The sequence below is a fragment of the Lathyrus oleraceus genome, chromosome 5, assembly GCF_024323335.1.
Source record: "Lathyrus oleraceus cultivar Zhongwan6 chromosome 5, CAAS_Psat_ZW6_1.0, whole genome shotgun sequence".
Taxonomy (NCBI): domain Eukaryota; kingdom Viridiplantae; phylum Streptophyta; class Magnoliopsida; order Fabales; family Fabaceae; genus Lathyrus; species Lathyrus oleraceus.
Genome location: NC_066583.1, coordinates 157,949,184 through 157,976,282, shown reverse-complemented (window position 1 = coordinate 157,976,282; position 27,099 = coordinate 157,949,184). Strand labels below are relative to the sequence as shown.

Here is a 27,099-nt window from a genome sequence, read left to right as displayed (position 1 = left end):
CTCATCACGATAATATTGAAAAGACGGTTGAGTTAAAGCATACCCAGCATTCACCACCTTCTTGCGAAGATTCTTATCTTTTATAGCACGCATGAAGTTTTGTGCTATGTGTCTGATACAGTAGACATGTGTAGAAGGAGGATCATGCCATCCGTTTTCATGGTTGTTGTAGGCACTTTCGATGGCAGCATGTCTATCAGAAATCAGACATAGATTGGCTTGTGGTGCGACATGCGTTCTGAGATGTCGAAGAAAGAAACCCCATCCAGCAGCTGTTTCACCTTCAACAAGAGCAAAGGCAACGGGAAATACATTGTTGTTACCGTCTTGTGCAACTGCCATGAGCAACGTACCCTTGTATTTTCCGTATAACCAAGTGCCATCAATTTGCAGGAGAGGTTTGCAGAATGCGAAACCTTTGATGCAAGGGTCAAATGCCCAAAAGAGACGGTGGAATATTCTATTACCTATAGCACAGGTTCCGTCTGGCATCATTGCTGGCACTGTCTCCAGAATTGCCACGGTTCCTGGGACATAAGTTTTTAGTGCCCATAAAAATCGTGGTAATTCTTTGAATGAGTCCTCCCAGTTGCCGAAAACCTGCTCAACAGCCTTTGTCCTCGCAATCCATGCTTTCTTGTAAGATGGAGTATAATTATATGTTGTTCGGATATGTGATATAATTATACTCACCTTCACTGATGGGTCTTTGTTTACCAATGGCAGAATGTCTCGACAAATCAATGTTGTGCTCAGTTGACGGTGATCTTGTGCAACGGTTGTTGCGACGCAACTGTGTGGTGGGTCTATTGAAGCGATCTCCCAAGAGTCATTTCTCTTCTTGTAAGATGCAGCCAAACGAAACTTACATAGCATGTTACAACATTCAATAACATACCTTCTTGAATCAGTGCGTTTAACCGTAAAGTCAACAAAGTTGTTCATGTGATATTTTTTGATTGCCAAGACACATTCCTCTTTGGTACGAAACATGTCTCCCACCTTTAATTCTCCTACTGGTCTCGGATACGGATTGTAGAAGACACTGTCGGACATTTCATCATCGTGAAGATCCATATTTGTCATATGTTGAGGAGGAATATAGACATGAGTAGGAGGTATTGGTGGTGGTTGAGCCTCATCTTCATCGTCGTTATTCAGGATGTGATCAACCTGTATCTCAGTCTCCTCTTCTTCTTCATCAACAACGTCGACCTCTACTTCTGCTTCTGGGTTGAGTTCACCTGAGCATTGTGCATCATCTGCATCATCTCCACCAGCTGGATCCTGATATGTTACTTGAGACTGTTGAGACGGTATACATGGTTGTAGAGTAATGTACAACTCGATAGAATCCATGCCTGAATGTTCATGACTAAGAAACATGCTTTGCACATCTTCATCGTCTCGTATCTTTAGGGGGAAAAACTTGCATTGACCATTCTCAAAAAATATAGGATTCTGATATGTCATCCTTGACACAATACCTCCCTGTATAAAGGATTGTATTCTTTTTTTGAAATGCAAAAAGGTTGCATTTCTCTTCATCGAAACTCTAATGGTATCAGTGTTTCTAAAACAAAAACCATGAAGCTCAGACTCAAAAGTTTCACCGTTGCAGTGAACGTTGATACTGTATAATGATGAAGATGACATTTTGGAGATGAAAAGTATTTTGCAAGTGCAGATGAAAGTGAGTGAAGATGAAAAGTATTTTGGAGATGAAAAGTATTTTGCAAGTGCAGATGAATGTGATAGTAAGACACTTAAATAGATGGTATTAATGTCTCACATTGAAGCTAGTCTGAGATACCGTGTCAAGCATGCAAGTAATTTCAGAGATGATGTGTCTGTCATGTAAGACAGTGTGACTTGATGTGTCAAGCATGCTAGCTAGTTCAGAGATGAGGTGTCTGTCATGTAAGACAGTGTGACTTGATGTGTCATGCAAGCTATCAAGTAGGTAGTCATCAGCATACAGGAGACAAGACAGACACGTGTCGGACACCTAAGACGGTCAGAGATGATGTGTCAATCCTGCAAGACAGTGTGAGTTGATGTGTCAGCCAGGCAAGCTATCAAGAAGGTAGTCATCAGCATACAGGAGACAAGATAGACACGTGTCGGACACCTAAGATGGTCAGAGATGATGTGTCAATCATGCAAGCCATCCATAAGTGAATTGTTCAGCATGCAGGAGACAGCAATGCCACGTGTTGAGCATGCAAAGGGTGGCGCCAATTGGATTGGCGCCTACCTTTAGGACTTGCACATGGTCGCCAATTTGAATGGCGCCCCCCTTAGTCAGTCCTTGAAACCAAGCATTCAGAACTAGGCTTGCATGCATGTGCCCTAGGGTGTCGCCAATTTGAATGGCGCCCCCTCCTAAATAATGTACATGGTCGCCAAATGAGGTGGAGACACCATGCAAACACAATTTTTCATGCAATCTTCCATTTGCCTATAAATTGATTCACTCCTTCACCAATTCTTTCACACCAACATTCTCACTACTTCATCTACATTTCTCACTACTTCATCTACATTACTTCTGTTACAATTTCATCTTCTACAAAATCTTCCATTTTCATCTACACTAACTCCCCAACAATATGTCTTTACTCACAATGGGCGAAGCACACAGAGGAACAGTTGCAAACATCGCAACATACGTAAGTTTTTTCTTATACTTCTTTTTTATGTTTCATCTCCACCAACCCCATTTTATTTTGAAATACCGACTTAGTCATGTGTTTCATTATTTCTATTATAGGAGGTCTCAAGGTTTCGCACTAGAGTCCACGAATTTGTCCACATGGACCCGATGATTCAACCTTATGTTGAACTCGCCGGTTTTGGTCACCTTAGCAAAATTATGTCTTGGTCTATAGATAACAAATTCATTCTAGCCTTATGCGAAAGATGGAGGCCAGAGACACACACATTTTGGTTTCCAACCGGTGAGTGTACCGTGACGTTAGAAGACGTCTACATGCTTTTAGGACTACGAATAGAAGGCAAAGCCGTTAATGGTAAGACCAACTTTCCTAATTCAATTTGCATGGAGCTTTTAAACGTTGATTTGTTAGATGATAATGCTAGGGGACAAGGTATACTACTATCTCGCCTAAAGTCATATTATAATAGTTTTTATTTAGATGAGCATTCTACCGAAGAGGCTCGAATCATCAAAACTAGGTGTTACATTATGTTGTTACTAGGATCCTTTTTATTTCCCGAAGGTAGTGGTTCTAGCATGCATATTATGTACTTACCTTTACTTAGAGATATAGATAGAATAGGTAGTTATAGTTGGGGATCCGCATGTCTAGCCTATCTCTATAGTTCTTTGTGCAAAAACTGCCACAAAGATACTTCTACATTTTCTGGATGTGCTGTTTTGCTACAAGCATGGGGATGGTCAAGACTACCGTCTCTAGCACCGGTCAATAGCAACCCCTTCACTTTTCCATATGCAAAAAAGTAAGTTGTTTAAATTGCTATGTCTTTACTTCCTTCCTTACAGTTTATTACCCATAACTAATTTTTTTAAACTTTTTGGTGTAGATGGTCGGCACGCGGTATGAATTACAGCAGATGTCCGAGACACTGTATTACTCAATATCGCAACCTGTTGGATCACCTTCGACCGACAGACGTAAGCAAAATAATTACATTATTTCTTCATATTATATTGACTTTTTCTACATTCATTTAAATCCTATTGTCTTTAACATTTCAGTTCATTTGGCGTCCATACCTTAATATGGAACATGAGCATCAGATCAACCCTGAAGACGCAGCCGTATGGACAACATGCGCACCGATAATACGGTTCACAACAGTGGAGCTGCACAACACCGATCGTGTGAAGCTGCAGTTTGGTATGGTCCAGAATATCCCAGATCCCCCAGCTAGCCTAGGAGAATGGCATATGCGCAAAGTGAACGACCAATGGAACTACAACCCTTGGCAAACCTTCGCAAGATCAGAGTGTCGCAAGTGGAAGCACCGTCATGACCATGTCTTAACTGACGCAGTCATGCCAAATGAGGTAAAACCAAGTCGTACTTATATGGCTTGGTATAGATCAGTTGGATTTCAATTCATCGCCGATGATATGTACCTCTACGACCCACGCCAGACAACTTACACACAAGAAGCCTCAACATCTAACCCCCAACAACATTCTCAGCCCGGTTACTCACAACCACCTATCCAACAAACTTTCCGTTCCACAAACACACAAACATACAACCAAAATATGCCATTCACCCAACCCCAAAACCAAGAACATCCCCCATACCACCACCAACAAATGGACCATCAACCTTCGACCGAACATCGCTTCGCACCCACACCATCACCCTACCAAAGTCGCCTTACCCAAAACACTAACCGCCCCATCACCTACCGTAGCCAACAACCCCAAACATCACAATACCAAAACATCCCACAACCATATCTCTTCCAAACACCCCAACAACCTTTCCAACCTTTCCTAGACCCATCATTGTCACCCATGTCCCCCTTCAACCGTCCTGGTCGCCCATCCATGAGTCAACCACACCCCAACTTCTCTGGCATGGGTCATGAGCTCAGCTACGCCGGTACACCATCATTGAATACTGAAGACTATGCTGAGTTGGCTGCATACCTCAACGGATCTTCTCCTGTAGGCGGTAATGACGCTCCTGGACCATCAGATGAACAAACACCGGTTCAGAATCGTCAACGTGGGTTAGGGCCAAGGGTTAGGATAGCTAGGGGATGTGGGACCGGAGGTCGGTTAGGTGATCCCGGTCATCACCATTAGGATTCATTGTGTAAAATCCAAATTTTATTAATATCAATTCGTATTATGTCAAATTTATCTTTGTGTATTCTCCAAACATTAAGTTTCTTTCATAATTCTAAAATAAACACATATCATAAAACAAAAATTTATAGGTCAAAAACCCTAATTCAAGGACTTGTTATTGTTATGTTGAAGGGCTTGAAGTTGGTCCCTTTTGGCAAAGTTCACATACACTTGTTTTGACAGAAACCCTAATTTTGGGTCAAGTTCGCAGGGACATAACTCACTCATTTTTAATTATTTTGACGTGGGACCAAGTGCATTGGAAAATTTAAGATGTCTACTTCAAATGTTATGTTGGACAAAAATTCATATTCCTAAAAGAAACACATGCAATAATACAAAACATTACGACTCAGATAACAGTTATAATGTCAAATAGTCCAAGTTCAGGTGCCCATACCTTTCTCATAATCATCAAATGATGCAAACCTTTACTCCAAATTCATTATCTTGAAAAGATATACAACTTTTATGTTGAAGGTTTTGTCATTTGAGGATTTTATCATTCATACTAAAGGGCTTGAAGTTGGTCCCTTTTGGCAAAGTTCACATACACTTGTTTTGACAGAAACCCTAATTTTGGGTCAAGTTCGCAGGGACATAACTCACTCATTTTTAATTATTTTGACGTGGGACCAAGTGCATTGGAAAATTTAAGATGTCTACTTCAAATGTTATGTTGGACAAAAATTCATATTCCTAAAAGAAACACATGCAATAATACAAAACATTACGACTCAGATAACAGTTATAATGTCAAATAGTCCAAGTTCAGGTGCCCATACCTTTCTCATAATCATCAAATGATGCAAACCTTTACTCCAAATTCATTATCTTGAAAAGATATACAACTTTTATGTTGAAGGTTTTGTCATTTGAGGATTTTATCATTCATACTAAAGGGCTTGAAGTTGGTCCCTTTTGGCAAAGTTCACATACACTTGTTTTGACAGAAACCCTAATTTTGGGTCAAGTTCGCAGGGACATAACTCACTCATTTTTAATTATTTTGAGGTGGGACCAAGTGCATTGGAAAATTTAATATGTCTACTTCAAATGTTATGTTGGACAAAAATTCATAACTCTAAAAGAAACACATGAAATAATACAAGACATTATAGGTCAGACAACAGTTGAAAAACTCAGAAGTCCAACTTCAACTGCCCATAACTTTCTCAAAAAAAATCCAAATGTTGCAAAATTTATATCCAAATTCATTGTTTTGAAAAGATCTACAACTTTCATGTTGGAAGTTTTTTCATTTGAGGCTTTTTTAAGGGAGTCGCCAATTGGATTGGCGCCCCCTCTTAAAAAATACACACAGGCGCCAATTGGATTGGCTAGGGCAGGTGCCCTAGCCAATCCAATTGGCGCCTCCTTGTAATTTTTAAGAGGGGGCGCCAATCCAATTGGCGCCTCCCTATTAAAGGTGGGGTAGATTGGGAAATTTTTTGAAACTTGGGTTATTTTGGGAAATAATTTAAAAAGTTGGGTTATATTAGTAAAAAATCCTGAATATGTAGTATTTTAATTTTAAAATAAAATTATAATCGGTTAGTAGGAGTAGTTTCCATTGTTGACTCAGAAAATAAATTGGATCTTATCTAGCATTTATGACACAGTGAGTCTTTGTCTGTTAGGTTGGATAAGATATCACCTCTTTACTATTGTTAGACAAATATCACATCTAGCAGCCATTTTATTTTTCAAGTCAACCCAATATTTATATAAATTGATTTTTTTTTTCACTATTACTATCTAACCCATTGAACCGCCTAATTTGGTTTGATGTTTGGTTTGAGGTTAATTCTAGGATTGAGTGATTCTAGTTTTCTCTCAATTGTAGTTATTAAAAATTGAACCATAGTAAATTCTATTAAATTCAATATCAATCACCATTTTGAACAAATTAATAATTGATTAATTTATATTAATTTTAATTTTTTTCGGTAGTTATTATTCTTAAAAAATCTTTAAAAAAAAATTGACATTGTTTTGATATGCTTTATAGATTTAATTGAAAATAGAATAGTTCAGATATATTTTAAGAAATTCCAAACATTTTATATAAAAAAATTACTGTAAATATGTTTAAAATAAATAAAAAATCATCTCTTCAAAAAAAAATGTTCACAAGATTATAAAATAGAGAAAAAAAGATATTTTTTGACGGTACAAAATAATTTTTCACTATCAATCAATTACTATTATGTATTCTCAAAGTCACTTGATATTTTTAAATTAATTATGTGATATAATTTAATCATGAATCTCTATTAGATGACAATGATAATGATAATGTAGAACCATTTTATCTTCTTAGTATACTATCTTTAATCTCTATAAAATAATATTATTATATTTTAGTATTGTCAAATACGTAAAATTCAACAATAATATTTATAAAAAAAAATGTCTTTTATACAAGACTTTTTTGAAAAATATTTGTAAAGAAAGGAGAATGTTTGGTTTTATAAAAATTTATATATATATATATATATATATATATATATATATATATATATATATATATATATATATATATATATATATATATAAGAAATTTGAATTATCAAGAGTATAAGGGATATTCAATTCAAAGAGGGGTCAAATTACAAATTGTAAACAAGAGAGGGGACTATTAAACCAATCACTTAGAGATGGCTTAAACCAATCAAGTAAATAAATCGGTCGAGACAGATTTTACAAAACAACAGGAGAAGAATAAATGGTTAAGTGTTTCGCAATGATTGAAGTAGAAAATACAACAAGTTTGATATTTGTTACCGAGAATGCCTTTATGCCAAAGATTCAACCGAGTTGGAGGTTTGTCATGCAATAAGAGTGACGACATGTTGTCATTCCATGTTTTATGTCAAATAAACGGAGAAAAACACGTCAAAGATAAGAAAAAAATGAAGAATAAAGACCAAAGAAATATGCAAAAATCAATAAGTATGAAGAAATAAAGACTTAGTGAAAATCTGATGAAAAATTAGCAAAAACAATGCAGTTACTGGAATAAGCACATGCAACATCTTGCGCCATTGTGTGCGTGATAGGAGTGTGTAAGTTGCATCGCGCGTGCAGTGTATCTTAGAACCAGTGGCGGAACTGAGGGGGGACGTGGGAAGGCCACGGCCACCCCTCAACTTTTTATTTTTTTTTAATTCATATATATTAAATTACTAAAACATCCTTATTTTAAATTAAAATTATTTTTTATTTTTTATTTTTCATTCAAAGTTAGATTAAAATACAGATAAGGTAAAAAGCTCCTACTTTTTCTTTCTTTCTCATATGGGTTTGCTACCGGCACCGGAATCGGAACAGATTAAAGTGATCGACATCTAACAAGTAAAAAACTTTATTCATTCTTCTTTTATAAAAAGTAACAAATTAAAGTGATTGCTTGATTTGTGTTTTTGAGATTTTTAGGGTTCTTCTTTCTTGATGTGCTAAAATAAGCTATATGAGGTTTATTAAGCCAATTCATAACACTGTAATTTACAAATATAGTTATATACTGTAATAAGGTTTATTTAATCATTTTTGTTGCTAATTTCTAATAGTGAAGTTACCGGTATTTGAAAACGGATTAAAGTTGATTAATTAAGTTTATTAATTTTTTTCTCTTTTAATTTTTATGTTCTCTAAATTGATTTTTGGATCTGATATGATATTATAGGAAGAGTAAAGATGAATAATAGGAAAATTGATTCTTTTTTCAAAAGGAAAGCATGTGAAATTGAAAGAGAAGAGATAGATGAAGAAATTATAATCCCGACATCCGAATCTGAAACAGTTCTTGAGAATCCAACAATTGAAGAGCATCATGGTTTTGAAAATTCTTTGGAACGCGATCCTGGAAAGCGTCCTCCGATTTGGCAATATCCATCAAATCAAGTGGATGCAATACGAATAGTTTATCTAAAATGGGGTCCATATCAAATTCATTTAGAAAACTATCCTTTGTCCGGTAACGAGGATCATCCGAGAAGGTTTCAACATACTTGGCTTAGCATATTTCCATTATGGTTAGATTATTCACCATCTGAAGATGCCGCATATTGCTTACCATGTTACCTTTTTAGCAAAAAACTAAGTGGACGTCCCGGATTACTTGTCTTGATTTTTATGGGTTTTAGAAATTGGAAGAAAGTTAGGAATGGAAAACATTGTTCCTTTCTTAAACACATAGGGAAAGATCCTTGCTCACCACACAACAATGCAATGAAAGCTTGTCAAGACTTGTTGAATCAAGATGGTCATATTAGAAATGTTATTCAAGTGCAAAGTTCAAGTCAAAGAATGAATAATCGGTTACGAATCAAGACTTCAATTGACACTGTTCGTTGGTTAACACTACAAGCTTGTGCTTTTAGGGGTCACGACGAAAGTAACAAATCAAGAAATCAATGTAACTTTCTTGAGTTATTGAAACTTTTAGCATCCTACAATGGTGAAGTTGCAAAAGTTGTGTTGGAAAATGCTCCACAAAATTGCAAGTATACTTCACATCAAATTCAAAAAGAGCCCTTGTAAATTCTTTCTAATAGGGTGAAAAAGAGTATTCGTGAGGAAATTGGTGATTCCAAATTTTGTATCGTTGTTGATGAAGCTCGTGATGAGTCAAAAAAAGGAACAAATGGCTCTTGTATTAAGATTTGTTGATAAAGTTGGTTTAATACAAGAGATATTTTTTGATGTGGTACATGTTAAAGACACCACATCTTTAACTCTTAAGGAAGCAATATGTGATATACTTTCTCGACATAACCTTGATGTTTCTAACATTCGTGGCCAAGGGTATGACGGTGCTAGCAATATGAGAGGAGAATGGAATGGTTTACAAGCCCTCTTTATGAAGGATTGTCCTTATGCATACTATGTTCATTGTTTTGCTCATCGATTGCAACTTGCATTAGTTACATCATCAAGAGAAGTCAAACCAGTTCATAAATTTTTTGAGAAGTTGATCTTTGTTGTGAATGTTGTTTGTTCTTCTACAAAGCGTCATGATGAGTTACAAGCTGCCCAATTAGAAGAAATTGCTTATTTGTTAGAGATTGATGAGATTGTAACTGGTAAAGGTGCAAATCAAGTTGGTACATTGAAACGAGTTGGAGATACTCGTTGAGGATCACATTACGATTCAATTTCTAGCTTGATAAACATGTATGAAGCAACTTGTTTAGTTTTTAAAAAAATTGCAAAAGATAGAGGGAGTTATGCTACACGTGGGGATGCAGATAGTCGTTACAATTACTTGAAGGCATTTGATTTTATATTTATTTTGTACTTGATGAAAGAAATCATGGCAATAACAGATATGCTTTGTCAAGCCTTACAAAAAAAATCAAGATGTAGTTAATGCTATGAACTTGGTTCGTTCAACAAAACATCTTATTCAAGGTTTGAGAGAAAATGGTTGGGATATATTGTTTACTAAAGTGGTATCTTTTTGTGAAAAGCATGGTATTGAGATTCTTGATCTTAATGATGTTCATTCAACAACAAGATTTGGACGCTCCCGTCTTGAAGAGAATCAAGTCACAATTCAACATTACTTTAAAGTTGAAATCTTTTTCACTACCATTGACAAACAGTTACAAGACTTGAATAGCAGATTCAGTGAGCAGGCAATGGATTTGTTAACTCTTTCTTGTTCTTTATCTCCTAAGGATGGATATAAAGCTTTTAGCATTGATACTATTTGTTCTTTAGTTGAAAAATATTATCCTATGGATTTTAGTGATCAAGAGAAGAATAATTTGCAATTTCAACTCCAACATTTTCTATTTATTGCTCATCAAGCATCAAACTTGAATAATTTATCAACTATTCAAGAACTATGTTCATGTTTGGTTGCATCTGGACAGACTGAAACTTACTTCTTAATTGATAGACTACTTCGTCTTATCATGACTCTTCCCGTTTCTACGGCCACAACTGAGAGGTCTTTTTCAGCAATGAAATTTATTAAGACTAAGTTGAGAAACAAGATGGATGATGGGTTTCTTGGAGATAGCGTGACAATATATATTTTAAGGGAGATTAGTGCAAGCATTAGTTCGGAGTCAATTATTGACGATTTCAAGTCACTCGGAACACGTAAAGCATTACTTTAAGGTAGTTTTAAGTCATGTAATTTAAATTTGTAGTAATTAACTTTGTATTTATTTTAACTTTAATGTTTTATTTAAAATACTATTTACATTTTATTTATAATCTTTATTTTACGTTAGCGGTCATCCCAAATTATTTTATCTGACTCCGCCACTGCTTAAAACGTGCGCGATGAGACCTTTTTGGGCCTTTTTCTAACGCGTTTCTGACAGCTTTAAAAAAGGGTTTTTGCCATCTTTTCAAAGATTCTGCAATTTTGACTAAAAATGACGGTAACGAGCATCAAGAGGGTGATTTTGAGAGCATTGGAAGCCATTGGAGGCTCATTCTTTAAGGATTTTCATATGCAATCTTTATCTTATTTTTTGGTATTTAATTGTATCGTTATGAGTAGTTAAACTTCTTTATGTTAGATTTTGTATGATTAACTTATTTTGAACTTGTTGGGATATATGTTTAATTTGTCAGTACATGAATAATTAAAGTTATATTTATATTTAATTGCCTTTTATGCTGAATGTTTTTTATGTGAGATACTTTTTTGATCTGATTATGGGTGCATAGGAAATATTGGCCATTAGTCTATGCATTAGAACTAGAGAAACAAATGTACTTAGGCTGGTTAAATAAGGATAAGAGACCTTTAGAAGTGGCATTTGAGTTAACGTATTGTTGTATTGCCTAATTTCACTTACATTGGTTGAATAAGGATATGAGACCTCTGATAGGAATTAGTGAGTTATACACCAAGGAATTAAGTATTGTGGTTTTTTTTAATTCACCGTGGAAATATAACGACTTTCTCATTCATGTAATGCATTAAACATCAATAGGGGATAAATAAGGTCTTTACATGTTTTTGCATTTTTTTTCAAAACCACTTTTATTTTTTGCATTAAAACTCGAAACCTCCCCCCCCCCCCCCCTGTTGCTACTTTCTAAACTTGTACAAATATTATTTTGTTAAATAGTAGTCCATGTGAATTCAATATCTGTTTATTATTGTGATACTATCGATACACTTGTCGATAAGTCATCAAGTTGTTGGCGTCATTGTCGGGATTGTTGTTAATTTCAATAAGGCAATGTTTGTGCAACATTTTACTTATTTAGTTTTTGTTTTTATTTTTGTTTTCTCGTAATTGTTTAATTACAGTGCTACTGAGCTATTTCTTGTTTGTGTATGCGTAACTCGGGATCATAATTGACATCATTTGATCCCGAAATTGAAAGGAATGTACGTGCCATCAGGAGAGCGGTTAGAGAAGAGACTTTAACTTAAAGGATGTTTGTAGAAGACAATTCATTGATTTATTCGGACTCTGAAGAGGAAATCATCATGGCAGTCATACCACCACCACCCAATATGGGGGACTACTGCAAAAGGATTGATAAAAGACAAATTTCTAGAGGGTTTGTACCGACAGACCCCGCTAACTTTGATATAAAAAAATTATGTGCTTTCGGGTCTGAGAGACATTATGTTCAACAGGAATTCAATTTGAGACCTGTAAGAGCACATTGCCCGCTTCTACGAAGCATCCTCAATGTCCAGGCTAGTTGATGTCACTGAAGACCAAGTCAAGCTAAGGTTGTTTAGTTTCTCGCGTATTGGAAGAACTAAATATTGGTATTTGCCTTCTAAATGGAACTATATGGAAATGCAAGAGCTGGAGGACAAATTATTTGAGAGACTTTTCACCACCACTCAATTTACTGAACGAAGAGCTAAAATCACAAACTTTGAGCAGCAGAAAACTAAATCATTGTATGACGCATGAGAAAGGTTTAAAATTTTATTATGCTTGTGCCCAAATCATAACATGAATATCATGAAGCAAATGCATAATTTTATTAAAGGTCTCAAGGGTCAAACATGCATGCTTCTAGATGTTTTCGTGGGAGGCACGGTCAGAATCATGACAGAACCACATGTTAAAGACTTGATTGAAAAGATGTGGTTGAATGAATATCGTTCAAAGAGTGAAAGATTAGTGAAAACTGAAACTGCAGGTACACCAAAATGTATGTTAGCTATTGATACTCATATTGCATTTTTAGCTCAAATTGAATTATTGAATAAAAATCTAACTGAAAGGAACTTGAGTCAATCTAACGTAAGTCAGGTACAAACACTGAAATGTGATTTCTACGGAGAAGGACATGCAAAGGGAATATGCTTTTGGAAGGGTCAAGTGAAAAAAAACTCAATTTGAAAATTTCTAGAAATATAATTCGTATTCTAACACTTACAATCCTGGATGGAAGGATCACCCAAACTTCAGATGGAGCAATAATCAGAATACAATTGCTAATTAGGGTATCCAGAAAAATCTACAGGCTCCACCCCAAAGGAAACTTTCACCCCTTGAGGAGACCCTCCATAAATTAATTATGGCCACTCAGAGCAGTTTTGAACAGGTAAATAAACAACATGAAATAATGAGTAAGAACCATGACTCCTCTATAAAATTTTTGGAGATGCAAGTTATTTAGCCATCTCGGCAAATAGCCTCTTTACCTAGTTCTGGTGTAGGATTTACATGTAACACTATGGATAACCCTAAAAATTAGACCTACAAGGCTTTAGAAGCAGTTTTTCAGGTAATCACCAACATAGGTAAGGATAAAATAGTGGAAGAGGTCTTGATTGAAAAGGATAAAGTATGGTCTATGAAAGAGGAGAGTGAAAATCAGAGTAACCAAGCTGAGAAGGGGGTCACCATTGAGCAATTGATAGACAAAAACACCCCTTGGAGAAGGACTAAGAAACAAATTCTTAATGACCCTAACTCATAGCTACCAGATTATGTGAAACCGCCATATCCATTCATTAAGAAGGAACCACTACAGGAAGATGAGGCATGGTTGCCTACCATGTTTAAGGAGATGTTAACCAAGCTTTAGATAAGTATTTACTTTCATGAAGTTTTAGAGATAATGCCAAAATTTGATAAATTTATGAAGGAGTTATTAACTGGTACAAAGCATAAGCTGGATAAAGAACATGTAAATATAACTGAGAAATGTGATACGGAATTGCTCTAAACAATGCCAACAAAACTAAAGGATCCAGGTAAGTTTACCATCTTGCATTATTGGTGGAGTAGAGATCCCACGTGTTCTATATGATTTGGGGTCGAGTATTAATTTAATGCCTCTTAATAAGGAAAAAGAATTAAATTTAGGAATGATCATGTCTAGTAATATATATCTCATTTTAGCTGATTTATCTGTTACTCATCCTCATGGTATTTTACAAGACGTGTTACTACGTGTTGATGGTCTAGTTTTCCTGCATATTTTATGGTAGTGGATATGAAGGAAGACACAGGTGGCTCATCTATTCTCTAATGCCCATTCTTGGTGACTGGGAAAACATTAATAGATTTAGAAATAGGCGAACATAGCTTGAAGTTCAATAATGAAAAAGTGGTGTTTATTGCTTATGAATGGACATCACATGCAGATAATTTAGAAACATGCTACAAGATTGAAGATACGGGTATCAAGGACAACAAAGGAAGGAATAAAGGAAAAGTATCTGGCGTAAGGGTATCCCTTGCATCCGAAGTGCCTTAGGCATGGACCGTCAAGCTAATGACGGTAAAGAAGCGTTAGGTGGGAGGCAACCCACCAGTAAGTGTGTTTTTTTTCAAAAAAAAAATTATTTCATTTGATTTGATTAAAATATGTTAATTTTTGTATGTCAGACTCTACAAAGTCAACAAACAGTGAAAATTAACCGAAGTCGGGGGGTAGAATAGACATAATTAAAAAAGCATCCTCAGCATGACCAGATCCTTATGCCATATGCTCAACTGCTACCATACCTTGTCCGTATGGGAACAAATGTGCCAAAGGAGATTCCGCTTGCCACTTTCCCTTGCCATTGCAAGCATAATCCTAAGGCTTCATGTGCTTACCACACTAGGCATATAAAACATTATACAGAGGATTGTTGGCCTCTCCAAATTAAGGTACAAGAGCTTATTGATCAGAAGATCTTGTCCTTTTCTGAGGAAGGGCCAAATGTGAGGATTGATGGTGGTGAATGCAGTCATTGATGAAGAATGCTCATAATTGAGGGTGCATCTACAAGATGAATATCAAGTATAGTCATGTTAACAATGTCATTTTGTTCAATCATGTCTCATTTGTAATCTTTTCTTGTTTGTTATTTGTTTTTTATTTGTTGTTCATTTGTAAAACTTGTCTGATTTTCAGATGATGTAATGAAATAAACGTGCATGTTTTGATTAAATCCATTCGTGTTCACTCATATTTTATTTATCAGTATCAAACTTTTTCTCAAGCAAAATCAGAAGAGAATGATGATAAAAATGCACGAGATCGTTATCTGTATGCTTTTGAATAAAATCTTATTGATGATGTAAGGCATTGTTTCAAATCTCTAAACAACGAAGATATAAGGAAGATAATCCCTAGTCAACCCCTTGGGGCCTTGAAGTAGGAGTTTCTTTCTATACATAAAACCCTCAATTTTTACCAGGGGCAGGGTAGTCTTCAGCTAGTTTGACCTTGCGTTCAAATTTCAAAAGGGAGAGTATCCCATCAAAGGATCAACCATATCATATCCCTCTCAAGAGGATTGAATCACAAATTCATAATGGTTATCCCTTACCTACAAAAGGAGTGAGACAGTCATAGCCCTTGCAACAAATCAAGCAAGCAAATGTCAGAGGATTTGCTCCAATACAAAAAAAAATGAGAAATAAAATATCAAAAGCAAAAGAAAATTATGCTAAGTTAAGAACTTGAAAATAAGTGACTTAGGCAAAAGTTATGGCATCCCGGTGGACTGCAAATTCAAGGGATCAGTCCAGGAAAAAATAAGGGAAAACAAAATAACAAAAAAGCAAGAGGATCAATAACAAATTCATCAACAAGAGCGAATCTGTGGCTGCAAAGAAAATAAAAAGGTGGGTGATTTCCTCTCTAAACTCTTAGGGTTTCCATAACCATCATTGTTACTATTCAAAATCCTTTTCTGAAAGATGGATGCTTGTTTCAAGCTAATTGAACGTATGACTAGAGAACATCACGAAGAATGGATGGATTAGAATAGGTTTTGATCCTTATATCCTTTCTTTCTGAAACTGTGAACCAGGTCACGATACAACCCTCAGAAGACCTAATTGATATTACCTTTTCAGTACTCATCCGTATTGATTTTAAATACTCTTATGTGTTAATTCTAAACCTTTTCAATACTCGTCTGTATTGATCTCTAACACTTGTTCATGTTGATCCTACCTTTTACAATACGTGTCCATTTTGATTTTTAATACTCGTATGTTGACAATCCCTTTTCAGTACTCGTCTGTACTAGTTCTTAATATTCGCTCATGTTGATCTTAACTTCTCACAACTTGTCTGTATTGACTTCTGATACTCGCCTGTGTAAATCATTTTCCAACACTCAGTTGGGCTGACGTAGTTTCCCTAACATTTATTAAACCAGAAAGGTCTTGTCTTCGTGAGCATCACCTATATGGACCCATAGCATTCATACATCATAACAAATAGAACAAACATATAACATGCATATCATGTTCCTCCTTTATAATTGGTTTATTTTCCCACATAATATTTCAATCCACCCCCAGCAAATGAACCTGTAAAAGTCTACCTGCCATCCCATATTTTGTACGTACTTATCTTATAACCATTCTTAACGAGATTTTTTTTGGATATTCTTATATTTAATACTCTTCTACCTTGAATACCCTAAAGCTCTGCAATTCCCGCATTTAGGTCTAAGAGGATTAAATAGGGGCAGTTGTCATACCCCAAAATTTGCCATCCCATTTTCATATTTTCATCCAATCTTTGACTTAAGATTCATCTATACTCATTCATACTCCATTCATATGCATCATTCATTCTTGGTGTTGTTTTTATGGGATCTTGTGATTATCTCTTGAGCATTTGTTTGATCATCTAAACCCTAACCATGGGCCCATGTGTTAGGATGTGTTTTTAGAGCTTCATGTTTGGTTTGAAGACCTTGGTTAGATGGTGTGCACAACGAAACCCTAGTTAGGAAGCCTTGGTTCTTATGGGCTTTATAGGCTTGACTTTTTTTACCTTGAGGTTGTTTCAAACCCTAATTCATTGGAGTGTGGTTCTTTACCATCATATCATGCATCATTAGTCATCAAGTGTGCTTTTGTTCATGGAAATCATCCATCAAGTTAATCATTTGATCTACATGCCATGTCTTAGGGATTCACCTGATCCAAGGCCTTGTTCAAGTTTCCATCCGTATCATGTGCATTCAATTTTTCCATTCAAGTCTGTTGATCCTAGTTCTTTGGTATATTCAAAGTCCTTGGTCCATGCTCCATGATTCATTGGTTCATGATCTATCATTTGATGTTTCATAGTGCATTCTAGTCATTTGTCATCATGGTGCACTAGGCATTTTTGGTCCATAAATCCTTGATTCAAGGTGTGTTGTCCTAATCCATTGGTCCATATGCCATCATACATTCCTAACCCTTTAATGTTTTTAATCCATTAGTCCAATTTATGGGTCATTTCAAGATGTTTTAAACTTGGAATTTGGAAGGCAAACTTTAAAAATAAATCATTGTTTCTTAGATTTCAAAAGACCATTTTCATTAAAAAAATGTCCATTCATTCATTCAATATCATTTACAAATGGTTTATACAACAAAATTACAAAAAAAAATCAAGTTTGACCTACAGTTAACTTTTGGTCAACTATTGACTTTTTTGTCACCCAGTTGACCAAAGTCAATTGGCCTATTCCATTTACCTAACCCTAATTTCTACTTGAAGTCCATATCATTTACAATCTTTCCATTGGATTCCATGGCCAAGTTTCTTCATGAACAAGCAATCATCTTTTGCACCAAGCTTTGTTTTCCATCAAATTGCCATGAGTTGGAGCCATGACCACATGCCAAGTCCTACATCATCCCTACATTCACAACATATCATTTAGCATGCCGATCCAATCAAACACACATACACATTCATGATTCAAGGCATATGCACCACACATCATTCAACATTTGTTCACAAGCATACATCATGTAATATTGCAACTCAATGGCAAGCATACATGCATACCTGCTCCATGTCAGCCCTGCTGCAACTTGGTTTGCTACATGCCCATTTCAACATTTCCTTCACAACAGCTAACATAGAAGCAAACAAGCATGAAGCATTAGGCCTAGCATGAGTTTCAAGTGAACATAAGCAGCATTAGCAGGATTGAACATGCAACAATATGTCAATATAAAATCATTACACACAAAACCGTTGCAGCCAATTAACCATCTCATCCAAACAAGCATAGCAGCAAATAGTTACACCAATAAATAACCTAGCAGCTAAGCAGTCATTCAAACATGCTAATGCATAGCACATTCATGGAAGCCCTAATAGAAGTGCAGTAAACATAGACTGCTAACTGACTAATAGTAGAGTTTAGCAGAAAAAGGAATCAACCTGCAATTTCCATCAAACTAACAAACCTGCAGTTAAAAATATTACATGCACTAGCAGGTCATTTTTTATCAATTGCAAACTTCCATAAACTACACACAACTTACATTTTCCAGGAAAAATAATATAACCCCTGTATTTTTTAACATGACACAAATTGGAAGACCATTATAACTAACATAAGGAAACATACATAGAATCAAAAGCTTTGCGCTGAATTCACAATGCTAACAACTAACTCACTTAATCAACTAACTCACTTAATCAACTAACAACTAACTGTCAACTCAGTGAGTCAACAAAATCAACTCACTGAGTTCATCCTAACTAACTCAAACAAACTCCATAACTAACTTCCTAATTTCATTTGCATTTGATTCGAATTTCAATTGAGTTTCTAAGGGAATTTGAGAGCCTATAAATGCCATGATCACAATTCAGTTTAGGGCTCTACGACAACTCACCCTCTCAATATTCATGTTCCTCATTCACTCTCTCTAACTGAAATCCTCCCCACATAAAAAGCTCTGAATCTTCACAATTTCTAGAGTCTCAACCTTTGAAACTCTAAACAACCGAGCTCAGCCTTAATAATTCCTCCAGCTCACACGCACACGTCAACAACAAATCAGTCATCCCTACGGACTAAGATTGGAGAAGGAGAAGAAGATTCAAGATCGATATATTGCAACTTAAACAAGGAAATTATAAGTGAAAGCTGAAGAGGAAGGCCTCTGGTTTTCATCAGCAAACATCAAACGTCCATCTCCAGGAGCCACCGGAGCTGTTTCGGTAGGTAAGCCTTCGTTCCTCCCTTGTTTCATGCTAAACTAGTTGATATGATGTAGTTTGGTGCGGGGGAGACAAATCCATATGGTTAGGGCTCCCAATTCCGTCTCTGTGACGTGTAATTTAAGAAATGATAGATAGGGTTCTTACGGGTTTTACTTCGATTCGTAGTCGTGAGTGAGAATTTGAGCGAATTGAGTTAGGGCTTTGATAGAGTGAGGTGAGACGGCCAGAATGGGTTAAAGTTGGTGATGTTTAGGTCTCCGCCACCGCCGGAGGCGATTCCCAGCACGACAGAGACGTAGGAGATTCCCGGTGGTATTGTTTAAACAGGAAGTCTGTTTGAATTAAGGGCGCCTAATCCCTCGTGCTTGTACTTTAGATTTGTTTGTGGGCCTCATACCCACTCTTTTGTTTCTCACCTACCAATTTCCCTTACACCCCTCTGTGTAGCTTACAAATGGCATGTTAGGCCTATCTCATGGGCCAAGCGCCCAGGGTGCTTTTGGCACCCTGTTTGGCAGCAAAACCCCATGTTTCTATTTCTTATGATTTTTGTTGGTTTTAGGTTATTTTTAGCATTTATTTAATGGAAAAATAAAGAAAAAATACTTTTTAATGCATAATTTTAGAATTAATATAGTTCTTATATTTTAGAATGAAATGATAATTATTTTTTTCTTGAATTTTGGGATTAATTTAATATAATCATGATTACCATGATTACCATGTTAAATAGAACTTTAATTCTTTTTAGCTTAATTCATGTAGATAATTGATAATCCATATATCATTGACGTGTTCCCTTAGTTTAGATTGTATTTTAGAATAGTTTGATCAATTAATTAGGGTTTATAGATCCTCAATCCTTTGTACGTAATTCAATTGATCTTTCACCCCACTGGTTATGTGTTGATCAAACGTTACTTTGATCAACCAAATCCTTTGAATTATGCTTAATCCCCCAATCAAATTCAAGGGATCAAAATACCATTGATCACTTGATAGGGCAAGTCCCTCGTGCTCAAGATGTGCTGGACCTTAGGAGCTCAAGACCTCTAGATTCGAAATCAAGAGCTCATCACCTCAATTCAGTACAAGGCCTTCACATTGCAGACATAGTGGACTACTTTTCAAGTACAATAAAGGTCAACACTTGTTAATCATGATAATAGTTACACACCATGAGCTTTAAGTAACAAAGAATGATGAGAGTAGAGCATTCTTATCATTGTCTAGGATACCCTTGGGTACGATACAAATGACCCAGTTGCTCAAGGTATTCTCCTTTGTTCATAGATTTTAGTGAAATTCAAATCAAATGATTGACAGGTCTTCATCATAAGGAGAACAAAGGAGAGTCTTCCTCAACAACTTAAAAGTTAAGACGAGAATCACATGTCATGATCCTTGAGTAGTAAAGAAGGAGTGAGAGTGGACAATTCCTTAACTCATTCTGAATATCTTTAGGTACTGGACGAATGACCCAGTTGCTCATCATATTCATATTTACTCATAGACTTTAGTGTGGTTCATATTCGATGAATGCCAAATCTTTTTCATCTTTCATTACCATCTTTATTTCCTTTTAAATCTCTTGATGTCTTTGTTTCGCTTCAATTTTCTAAACTACGAAGCTCTGACTTTCTCAATGCACAATGAGAATATGTAGGCACAAGGCTTCGAATCTTGGCGAGCATGTTGAGTTATTCTTTCTTGTTCATCAATCATTACCATCCCTCAACAGTATTTTATTGTCTTCTCTTTGAAACCAAAATGCCTTGTCCCTTTGGATTTCATGTATTTCCTTTTAGGGAAATTCCAATGTCCATCCTCATGAACCAAGAGATGTTTGTCTTGATGTCAAACACTTAATTCCTTTGTTTTCTGGCTTAATGCATGTTTACTCTTTTGTTCAGAGTCTATTCCTTCATAGATTCAATATATTGGTTCCTTATGGTTTGAAATTTATTGTTCTCCCTACAGTGATATATTGTTTCCTTAGACCAAAAATCATTTTCCTTTGGGTCCCATATCTATCATTTTAGGGAACTTCCAGTGCCCATCTTGTGAACCAAGAGATGTTTGTCTTGATGCCAAACACTTAATTTCTGTGTTTTCTGGATTTATGCATGCTTACTCTATGGTTCAAAGTTTATTTACCTTTATTGATACCCACGCTACCACTGTCTTTTGGTGCAACTTATCATTTTCAACATTTTCATCAAATCTCTCTTTTCTTTGTTCCATTTTAGTTTTCATGAACTACAGAGCTCCGACTTTCTCATTGCACAATGGAAATATGTAGGTGTCATACCCCAATTTTGTCCGGGCATTTCAAAAATTTCATAAATTCGATTTTTATTTCAATTTGCATCAGTTGTACAGCATAACATGCATTTCATCATAAATAGTACCTAAAATATCGGTCAAAATAAATTCTTGAAAATACAGATAATTCGGTTAAATAATTCCTCAAGTACGTGCAAAATCGGCGGGTAAAAAGTTTCAAAATTAAAATTGCAGACACCAGTATTGTTAATCTACGGTTCATGTAGTTTAACGTGTGCTCGTTGTATTTTTAAGCAGCTGTTTCAGTTGCGTTTTGACCCGCTTGAGCCTTTTAACCGGTGCAAATTTAGTTCAGAATTTAAAGAAACGCTGTATTTTTTCAATAAGTATATTTTGTGTGATCATTTTAATGTGTCTGATTTATTTTTTTGAGCAAATTTTCATCCGACTTCTATTTATAATCGGTCCTTTTATTTCTTTGTTCTAGTATCCAAATTAGAGTTTATTTTATTATTATTATTATTATTTAAATAAAATTACTCTTTAGGAATTTTTAATAAATATTTTAGCATTGGATTCCTATTGTTTTTGGACACTGAAAATCCTCTCACACAGATTTCCTTCACTCTCTCACGTTTCCTCTCACACTCAATCACTCTCCATCATCTCTCTCACTCCCTCATGCTACCTCACACTCTTTAACGACTCTCATCCTCTCAATACACTCAGTCACTGTTCCTCTTCTGGAATACCACACATCCCTCACGACATCTCTCTCGGCCACTCTTGAAAAAAAGAAAAACGAAAAAGAAAAGAAAACAAGAAGAGGACTTTTCCTCTTCATCTCCAACGTACCTACACACTGACAAACCACCATCGCCGCAACACCCTTCACTTAACTTCATCTCCACCCTCATATGCCGTTAACCCTCCATCTTCCTCGCCACCGGAAACCCCATTCGCCTCCCTCTTAACCGACGACCAAACCCATCAACGTCACTCTTTCCGATCTGCCGCCGTACTCCCTCAACAGTAAATCTCACCTCCGCCGTCCATCGCACAACTTTCCTTCACAAAAAACCCCTCTTCTCCGACAAACAGAATCGTCCAAAGCAATCTCCAACGGCTCATCCTCCGCCGGGAGGCTTTGAGGTTCAACGAAATCAGCTCACCGTATCACACCACCATCGACGGCATTTTGGAAACCTTCCAATCTCCGGTGACTCCCACGACGACGACACTGTAACAATCACGTTTTGGTTGGTGTTCCTCACGTTTTTTTATATATATCGTTTCTATTTTATCATTTTTATGTGCTTTTGGTTTAATGGGATGTGTTTATGCATTCATTGGAATAACTATACAGACGCGTTCATATTGCGTATTGTTGTTTATTTTCTTGTGGCGGTATGGCTGTGAGAGCACCAAACTGCGTTTTGATTGAAAGAAGTGCGGAATAACAACCACTCTGCTTGAGGAGGCTAAATGTTAATCCATTATTTTTCCTATATGAGAATTTAAACACCTCCTTTGAAACCATCACGATTTTGTTGTTTTGGTTCAGTATTACATACTGATAAAGCGATGCTGTCTTTTTCCAGGGGAGTTTATAAAGGGGCATATGTATTCATGGCTTATTCTATTAGAATATATGGTGTTTATGGTGCTTATTCTAATGACTTTTTGGTTAAGTCCTTTATTTTACTAACAGGTCCATTATGGTGTCTTGTGCAAAGACTCATATCTCTTTTTAGAACATGATATATGTTTAACATGAGAAATAAAGATTGGTTTCATGATTATTTCTTGAAGTTTGGAAATGGGTGCTGTTTTGAATAACTAATCTATTTGTTAATTATAGAGCATGAAGTGGAAGAAATATTATTTGCTCATGTATCTCCACCTCATGTGAAGATTAGAAAGAAAAGTTTGCCATTGTTGACAACAGTGTTACAATTTGCTTAGTTTGTTATTCGGTCTTCATTGTGCCATAAATAAATTTTTCTTTGCGGTTCCGGCAATTTCATGTCGGTATATCGTCAAATTACAATACAGTAACAAAACATTTCACCGCGTTTGGATTTCGCGAATAACATTAAACGTTGTTATCTCGCATAAACCGGTTTGAGCACATTACCACCAATTCAATTCAACTTTTTTAAACCGACATCGTCACCTACTTCTTTCTCTTTTAATTATAATTAATTAATTAAATTTTGTTTAATTAGTTAATTACGATTAATTAATTTTAATTAACTTGATTATTTGATTCAATTAAATAATTTTGATAATTAATCTTAGTTAACGTTAATTAATCATTTTAATCAAGCTTTAATCGATTAATTTTGTTAATTAAAAATTGACCGACTTATTTCATCATCATTTTCCACTATTGTTTCATAATCATTTCCAAAACCATTTCAATTTCATCAATTCCAAACCACTAAAAATCACACAGTTCTTGATTCCAAGTCAAGCCCATTTTCAAACACCTTTGTAAGTCGATCGCTTTTAAAGCATCGCCATCAACCTCACATAGCTTACTCTTGGGCTTTCTTACAATGAGACCTATTCGGTTATTAAATAATCGATTAGATGATTGATTCACTCAATAAAATACAATTTATTCACAAACACCAATTCAAACCTCGATCCAACATCGAGTATTTTTAAAATTAAATTAAAATGCCTAATCACAATTAGATACCATTTGGAAATGAAAAGGGGGATGGCTTTGAATTTTCAACTCCTCTCCTCGATTATTTGAATACGAGTTCTCTTACTCGGTTAGTCAAATAGTCGTCACTTCTATCCACCTAAGCACAAACAAATCAAATCATTTTATGATAAGAAACCAGAAAAGGGGGATGACTTTGAGTTTTCAATTTTTCTCCTCAATTATTTGAATACAAATTCTCTTACTTGGTTAGTCAAATAATTGTCGTTTCTCTATAAACTTCCAAACCCAATTAAATCAAATTATTTTCATAATAGAGAAATGAAAAGGGAGATGACTTTGAGTTTTCGACTTCTCTCCCCAATTGTTTGAATACGAGTTCTCTTACTCGGTCAGTCGAATAATTGTCATTTTTCCGCCAACTCATACTGTAAGTCAAATCATTCTCAATCAAGATTATACGAAAAGGGAGATGGTCTTGAGTTTTCAATTCCTCTTCTCGAATGCTTGGATATGAGTTGTCTTACTCAGCCATTCAAGTACCTGTCGTCTATGCTAAAATACATCAACCATATACAACTTTATTTTTAATAACTACTCAGATGAAACAGAAAGCGGTCTAGAGTCTTCTATTCCCTTTCCTGATTATTAGGATACGAGTTGTCTTACTCGGTTATCCGAGTATTCTTCATCCGTTTAAAGTACCTTAATTAGTATCAAATCCTTTCTATAATTAAGGATGAAAAAGAAAGTGGTCTAGAGTCTTCTATTCCCTTTCTCGACTGTTAGGATACGAGTTGTCTAACTCGACTATTCGAGTAATCGTCATCCAACCAAAAACATCTCGACCAATCAAAACATCCAACATATTAATCCAACTTGTCACCCCCGTGTGACTGAAACTCTTTTTAGAAAGAACACTGTTAATCCTTTCTAATGCGCACAACAAACTAAATGCTTAAGCCTCCGCCGAGAGTAGACAAGCCAACGTTTAGCCTTTAGGATGCGATTTAAACAGTCGTTCATTAAAAGACACCAACCAACCGTAGTTTCCCGAACTACGAATGCTCTGATTTCCTTATCTAAGGATACGTAGGCAGGAGATTGTTGTATCTTCGCGAGCACACTAATAAAAAACCTCCCCTTTTCCCTTTTTGAGGTTCTCATCCATTTCTATTTTTCAATATTTTATAACCCAAAGATTACAAACAAACATAAATTAACACACGAAATACAAATTAGAACTAAAAGGTTCCCGTTGAGTACAACGGACGTAAGGGGTGCTAATACCTTCCCCTTACGTAATCCACTCCCGAACCCGAATATGGTTGCGACGACCATGATTCTATTATTCAAAAGGTTTTATCGATATTTTCCTATTCCTTCATTGGGATAAATAAAGTTCGGTGGCGACTCTGTTCGAACATAATTTTTTCCGCGACCATCGCGAGGAATCGTATTTTTCGAGATGCGACAGTAGGCACAAGGCTTCGAATCCTTGGCGAGCACATTTATTTATTCTTTCCCATTCTCCAATCATTACCATCCCTCGGTAGTATTATATTGTCTTCTCTTTAAAATCAAATACCTTATCCTTTGGATTTCATGCATATCCTTTTAGAGCAATTCCAATGTCCATCTTATGAACTAAGAGATATTTGTCTTGATGCCTTCTCTTTAAAACCAAATACCTTATACCTTTGGATTTCATGCATATCCTTTTAGAGCAATTCCAATGTCCATCTTATGAACCAAGAGATATTTGTCTTGATTCCAAACACTTAATTCCTTTGTTTTCTGGCTTGATGCATGTTTACTCTTTGGTTCAGAGTTTATTCCTTCATGGATTCAATATACCATTTTGTTTTGGTTTCAAATTGCTTGTTCCTCTATAGTGATATAATGTTTCCTTAGACCAAATAGAATTTTCCTTTGAGTCTCATACATATCTTTTAGGGTAATTCAAGTGCCCACCTTGTGAACCAAGAGATGTTTCTCTTGATGCCAAACACTTCATTCTTTTATTTTTTCTTGAAAAATATAGTTTCATATTATGATTTTTAATTATTTTTGTGACTTCATTTGATATTTTTTATGAATTACTTGGTTTTTTAATGGTTTTAATTCATTTTAAAATACTTTTTTACTTTTAAAAAATCCAAAAATATTTTTCATAGCATTTATGGATCATGATAAGTCAATGAAAAATAGTTTCATCAATTTCTTATTTGATTTGAGATTATTTGAGATTTTAATTCATATTATGCTATTTTTAATTATTTTTAATTGTTTTTAATTAATTTCTGATTTCAAAAACTTGTGAGAAAATTAGTCAAAGCTTGTTTGAATATGTTGAACCTATGAGAATTTAATTGGACTTTTTGAAGTTAATTTGAATTGAATTTGAGGTTGAACCTTATTTGTTTATTTTTTATTTGCATTTTATTTTAATTCAAAAAATACCAAAAAAATATTGTTGACTTCTTGACTTGTTTTCTTCATTTCTCTTCTGTTTGGTGTTGATTGATGTTGATTTGAATCAACTTTGATCAATTGGATTTGATTGTTGTCTTCTTTTCCCATCCCTTTCATCTTCATCCCTTTCTTTCCATCAATGACCAATGAGTTAAAGTCTTGAGGTTGGTCTTGACAAATGAGGAGCTTAATCTTCTTTGATCCAAACCAAACTCAACCTGATCCATGATCAAGTGAGTTATTTTGTGTCCAAGATAGGTTACTTCTTGGTCAAGCAAATAACCAAAAGTCAATACAAGGCCCTTCCCCTTTTGTTTAGCATGACAAGTTTATGGAGTTTGGCTTACTAGTCATGATCTCTAACTTGTGTTCTTTG

The 27,099-nt window shown here is 35.4% G+C and overlaps 1 protein-coding gene, 1 long non-coding RNA gene and 1 other non-coding gene across 3 annotated transcripts; 1 reads left to right on the top strand and 2 right to left on the bottom strand.

Moving 5' to 3' along the window:
• Positions 1–2,514: 2,514 nt before the first annotated feature.
• Positions 2,515–4,869, top strand: LOC127080030 (protein MAIN-LIKE 2-like). The gene is made up of 4 exons (XM_051020365.1): positions 2,515–2,672; positions 2,774–3,483; positions 3,568–3,658; positions 3,743–4,869. The coding sequence occupies exons 1-4, from the start codon at positions 2,613–2,615 to the stop codon at positions 4,814–4,816; spliced, it is 1,935 nt and encodes a 644-aa protein (XP_050876322.1). The 5' UTR covers positions 2,515–2,612; the 3' UTR covers positions 4,817–4,869.
• Positions 4,870–12,708: 7,839 nt separating this feature from the next.
• On the bottom strand, positions 12,709–12,815 carry LOC127089626 (small nucleolar RNA R71). The gene has a single exon (XR_007791197.1). It is a non-coding gene; the product is annotated as a small nucleolar RNA R71 (small nucleolar RNA).
• Positions 12,816–17,631: 4,816 nt separating this feature from the next.
• LOC127080029 (uncharacterized) lies at positions 17,632–19,706 on the bottom strand. Its single transcript, XR_007788002.1, has 2 exons — positions 18,113–19,706; positions 17,632–17,960 (listed from the first exon to the last, which is right to left on the bottom strand). It is a non-coding gene; the product is annotated as an uncharacterized LOC127080029 (long non-coding RNA).
• Between the last annotated feature and the right edge of the window lie 7,393 nt (positions 19,707–27,099).

What these genes read in the sequence shown, in the direction of transcription:
- LOC127080030 (XM_051020365.1), top strand. Translation starts at nt 2,613, where the DNA reads ATGTCTTTACTCACAATGGGCGAAGCACACAGAGGAACAGTTGCAAAC. An exon ending in TTGCAAACATCGCAACATAC is followed by an intron (nt 2,673 to 2,773) that starts GTAAGTTTTTTC and finishes TTTCTATTATAG; the next exon opens with GAGGTCTCAAGGTTTCGCAC. An exon ending in ATCACCTTCGACCGACAGAC is followed by an intron (nt 3,659 to 3,742) that starts GTAAGCAAAATA and finishes TTAACATTTCAG; the next exon opens with TTCATTTGGCGTCCATACCT.